Source organism: Berghia stephanieae, chromosome 7 (assembly GCF_034508935.2).
Source record: "Berghia stephanieae isolate SIO BIC M18660-M18661 chromosome 7, UCSD_Bste_1.3, whole genome shotgun sequence".
NCBI classification, from domain to species: Eukaryota; Metazoa; Mollusca; class Gastropoda; order Nudibranchia; family Aeolidiidae; genus Berghia; species Berghia stephanieae.
The window spans coordinates 53,758,463-53,763,998 of record NC_088366.1 but is presented as its reverse complement, the minus strand read 5'-3'; the positions used below and the strand labels follow the sequence as shown (position 1 = coordinate 53,763,998).

General features: G+C 40.4%; 1 protein-coding gene across 1 annotated transcript in view; it reads right to left on the bottom strand.

The window, feature by feature from the left end:
• The window catches only part of LOC144977496 (uncharacterized), a 94,855-nt gene extending 89,858 nt beyond the window's left edge, over window positions 1-4,997 (bottom strand). Inside the window, exons 1-2 of the mRNA XM_078922791.1 lie at window positions 3,747-4,997; window positions 1-2,173 (exon numbers count right to left, since the gene is read on the bottom strand). The exon at window positions 1-2,173 is cut by the window's left edge and continues 1,642 nt beyond it. Of these exons, the coding sequence (XP_078778917.1) occupies window positions 1-2,173; window positions 3,747-4,869 (3,296 nt within the window). The 5' untranslated portion in view covers window positions 4,870-4,997. The remainder of the gene's footprint in view (window positions 2,174-3,746) is intronic.
• Window positions 4,998-5,536: the final 539 nt, after the last annotated feature.

Below are 5,536 nucleotides of genomic sequence, written 5' to 3'. Positions count from 1 at the left end.
CCTGTTTTGGGAATGCCGGACTTTCCTAACATATTTTGTTCATGTGCACCAGCTCCTTTTCCATACTGTATCTCATGATGAAACATTCCTAAAGAAATTCGACGGATGTTTGATGCGTTGAGGTTATCTTGGCTAGAATCGTGGTGATTGATTTTTGATTGAGTACATTCACGTTTGCAAAGTTTTCTGACGTCTTGGATATTTAATTCCCGCTCAGAATAAATACCAACATTTCGTGGCTTATCGAATCCTTGTGAAGCAATTAAGTGTTTGTGTGGTGAATGAGAAATATTTGTCTGCATACCAGTATGTTTTATGTTATGCTGTCTGTTTTCAATTTTACTACATGCAGTACCAGGAGAAATCCGTTGATTTGAAACTTCAGAAATCAACCCATCTGTTATTTGGACTTCCCTCCTGAACGGAATGCGTCTTGGTGTATAAGGGGACATCGCTTGAGAAATGTTCATCTTTTTGCCGTACATCCCTAGAGAAATACGCCGTATGTTTGAAGCGTGGGATGAAATAGTTTCTGATATTGACTCATTGTTGTCACAAGCCACGCCTTTGGGCCCGTGGCATTCTTGATCAGAAGGAATTGGCCCAAGAGTTGCACGACGAGAGGTTGACAGAATCACATTCTGGGTATTGAAATGCTTGGATTGTATTGATTTGCAATCGATCTGTTCTCTACCCTTTGTTTTAGCAAACATTGTCCCAGGGGTATTTGGCTGAGAATTTGAGTCACTTTTCCGACTGTTTGAAATAGAACTGTTAATGGATGCATTTATTTTTGTCAAATGGGTATCAGTCAAATCTGATAGTTTCCGAGTGTTTTTGTTTCTATCATTTTGCAAAGGATATTTGTCTTTTGTACAGAAGGTGTTTGAGGTTGAGCTGCTGGGATGTGATATCTTCCAAATATGCTCATCCTTCGGATAAGGACGCGATCCCTCCGACATGCGAGGAATCCTCGACCTGTATTTATTTGGTCGTGTTGACTTTGATAAATCATTTTCATATTTGTTGGAATGATTTTTGCTTTCACCGCGAACGTACTCATGTCCAGTAAACGGCAATATCGGAGAGGACATTCTTTGAACTCTAGATGGTGGTTCTTCAAATGAAATCGTCTGCATTATGTTGTGCCTGTTGTCATAAACATGGTCTGGATATCTTTTCATATTTGAATCCTCATTATTAACTAAAGACACATTATTGCTCTTAGCGCTAAGAGAGAGATTTATGTTATTTTGATTTAAATTAGATATTTCGTTGTTTCTTTCAGAAGACATATTATTTACAGCGGAAGCGGTAGAAGATTTCATGAAAATATTTTTTGGTGTTGCATTATGTATATGAATCACCCGGTCGCATTTCTTTTGACGGTTTTCAGGAGCGGATCTTGGGAATGCTGACAAGAGCTTATTGTCAATGGTTGTAATTGCACTATTTCGATTCTCAGACGTTGGATGTTTAAGACTACGATAATCCAAAGTTTCCCCGTGGTGTTCTCTTGGTGTGGATATTGTGCCTCTGCAATGAGTCTGAAGAGGTGTTGAAGAGGTTTCAACGTTAATAATTTCTCTGTGTGTTGGGTCTACGAATGGCGTTCTATTTTGTGTTGAATCTTGCAGGGATTGCAGTCGTCTGTTGAGATTATTGATTCGTAGATTTGATGTAAGACGAGGAGGCGTTTGGTTAGGGTGGTCACTCGCTGTATATTTAGTCTGGATACAATCAATCAGATTGTTGTTTTGTACCCGTTGGTAAAAAGGACGTATGCATGAAGATTTTCTGTGGGCTATAAATTGATCAGCATCCATTTCATAAGGGACATTGCCATCTTTATTAAGGTTATTTTTATCATTATTATTAGGAGATGTATTATTTTCAGCCATGCTTTTGGCGTATGGAGACGAGTTGTTGTGTTCCCCAATCCTTTGTTTGGTGTTAAATTCTGAGGTAGAAACTGGACGATCGTTTACGGATTCCGTTTGCAATTTAAATCGTTTGGAGCCACCTGAGCTGGATATTGGCCTTGAATAATACATTTGTTTGTCTGGAGGACAAAGTGGTGTTTCAGCGAAAAATCGTTGCTGTGCAAATCTTGGTTCTTTTGGTCTTGGTGTGCTTGTCGACGTGAAGTCTTTGGAGTTCCAGGAATGTATATCTGAAAGGGGGTGGGTGAAAGGGTGTGGGTGAAGGGGGGGGGGGGGGTCACGGAGCAATTAGTGTTAAATAAATTGAAAGGGTAAAGTAGTCCTTCAGAGCCGTTCGGCACATAGAGCTGGGTTTATCTCGGATTCAATATTATCGTGAAACGGACAATAACATTTGATTGCCATCATATGGGTAGGACGCTAATCTATCGCAGGGTACTTTCCGCCAGATCCAACAGACCCAGCTTCCCAATCACTGTTGGGTGAACAAGGGGGGGGGGTGGAAATAAGTGTCCTTTGTGAGTCAGCGTGGCTCAGTGGTACGATCTTTGCTTTGTACCTGAAAGGTACCGAGTTCGACTACCCGCTGCGCTGTATGGCCTTGAGCAAGTCACCTCGCCCTAGCTCAATTTGCGACGCTGTACTGCGGCTGACGCCTGGGTTATTCCAATCTTCCCTTGGAATAGACCCTAGAGACAAATTTCCCCTATGGGATGAATAAAAGGAATTTTTTTCTTAATTTTTATTTTGTAAATTTATTGAAGCGAGTAATCTACCAACTGTTGGAACCCCAAATTGAAAGGGTATTTGTGGTGAATTCTACTTTCTCAGTTCGTTAGCAATCCTAACCTTTAGCGGTTCATTATCAAATTCCTCATTTACCGTCTTCTCCCCTTCTCCTTTACCTTATTATGATCATCATCATCATCATCATCATCATCATCATCATCATCATCATCATCATCATCATCATCACCTCCACCATCATCATCATCATCATCATCATGTTCATCATGATCATCATAATCATCATCATCATCATCATCATCATCATCATCATCATCATCATCATCATCATCATCACCACCACCCCCACCACCATCATCATCATGATCACCATAATCATCATCATCATAATCATCATCATCATCATCATCATCGTCGTCGTCGTCGTCGTCATCATCATCATCATTATTATCACCCCCACCACCACCACCACCATCATCATCATCATAATTTTCGTCATCTTTTTTATATCTGCCACAAACATCACCAACCCTGGTAATACTACAACAACAAATGACAGGTACAAAAATTAACACCCAAAAAATAAATTAATGTACAACAGAAAAGAAAAAGGTTACGATTTCAACGTGGCTATCGAGTATTGTGTGGCTATGTGGTCTTGTGGTATGACACTGGGCTTCGGATAGGAAGATCCAGGGTTCGAGTCCTGCTCTTAGTGGCGCATAGTTGAGTCCTTGGAAAAGGCTCTTTACTCACATTCTCTCACCGTGCTCAGGTGTAAAATGAGTAGCTGGCCGTTTACAGCGTTGTCTGTCGGAAAGAATGTAATATCACCTAACAGGCGCCTTGTCTCGTCTGATATGTTTAGTATTACTGCTGTCTAGGGATTCCTTGCAAAGCGCTTTGAGCACGTTTAGTGGATACTGCGTTATATAAATGCTCAAGTTTAGTCTTCAACGTGATATTTTCATAAAACAAACAACGTTTCGGCCCTTGACCTTCGCCAAGAGATAAAAAACAAAAACACAAATATGTAAATCTACAATTAACACTTACCCGATTGTACAGAGGGCGACTCCACATGTGAAACATTTCCTCTGTCAATTTTCCTCGTCGGCCACTGATGTAAAAAGCCAACAACACTTAAGTCATCGTTTACATCTTTCAAAACCTCAGTATTGGGAAGAACAACACGTGGCAGTAGCGTAGAAGACGGTGGAGGTGGAGGTGGTGCTGCTGGCTTTGTCGAGTTGGTTTTAGCTGTAGCAGGTGGATGTTGTAGCGGCGTTGAGAATGACAGTAATGACATGGTCTCTTTGATAAAACCACGATACCCCTGGTGGTTCAAATTTTGCTTGGACGAGTACCGGAAGTTGGGATTATCTTTAACTTTTTGATCTTGATAACGCCGACGATCGGTCTGAGTTTTTAAATGTTCAATAAAACGGCCGTTCTGGCTTACTCTCTTCTCAAGATAGTATTCGGTATCGTTCTTCCAACAACTCGGTGATGAAGTGAAATTTATGTCCTGATCTTGAACGTGTGTTGGGATTGGGAAATCGTTTTGACCGACCATTATCTCTTCAGGACTGTGACTTATCTTGATCTTCTGTTCATGGAGAAAACTTGAACGTTCTTTCTGAAACGGTTCCTTTAGGGTTCCAAGTTTGCCATTACAGCCGTATCCGGTATCGTTCTTCCAACTCGGTGATGAAACGAAATGAGTGTCCTGCTCTTGAATTTCTGTTGAAAACCCATTATGAATGACCATAATTTCTTCAGGGCTGTGACTTATTTTAATCTTCTGTTCATGGAGACAACTTGAACTTGTTTTCTGAATTGGATCCTTCGGGGTTCCAAGTTTGTCGTATCTAGAATTGTTCTCCAAACTCGGCGGAGTAAGATTAATGTTCTGAATTTGCACTTCTCTTGGGGAAACGTTTTGACAACCAGTTATCTCTTCAGGGCAGTGAGTTATCTCCCCATTGTGTTCATGAGAATAACGTGTACGCGTGATCTGAATGAGGTCCTTTGGGGTATTTGGTCTGACAATGCAGCTGCTGAGTCTGTCGGTGCTGTGATCCTCGATGCAGTTGCCTCTACTGCGATTTCTGTTCTTTCTTATCACGCTCGTGGGTGTGTGAACTAGCAAGTCATATAAACATTCCCTCTCATCCATGATTTTGTTTTGGATATTTTGTTGTTCTTTTACATATAAGGTATGGTTTGTTGGTTGTTAATTATGAACAATCTATGGGTCAATTGTTTTCTATGGCTGTTGTGCTATCATTCTATTGGATTACAAATCTGTAAACGACAGAAAACGAGAAGAAAATAACTTGCTTTACGGTTATTCCAATTGCAATATTGGTTAATATGTCAAGATAATTTCAAGGTCAATTTAACACAAGTTAATATATGTTACTTAAGAAACTAGGGAGCAGGCACTGGTGTAAGATATATATATATATATATATATATATATATATATATATATATAGTATGCGCTTGGCCAAGAAGCTCACAACATTGCCATCCGGAAGTATAACGGAACAACACACAAAACTATGTGTGACATTGAACGTCTATTTATTGTCTGGTTAATACAGTTTAGTGACAATTACTCACAAACGCGGATAGCAAAAAGCGATAACAAAGACAAGAGTGACGTTAACTTCGTACTATCTATAGATCTGAACAAGTGTGTACGGTAAGGCAATGGCCGGAATTTGAATGCACGTCCTGTGCGGCTATGTGGTCAAGTGGTCTGACATTCGTCCTCCGATCGGAAGATCATGGGTTCGAGTCCCGCTCTGAGCGGCGCATAGTTAAATCCTTGGAATTTA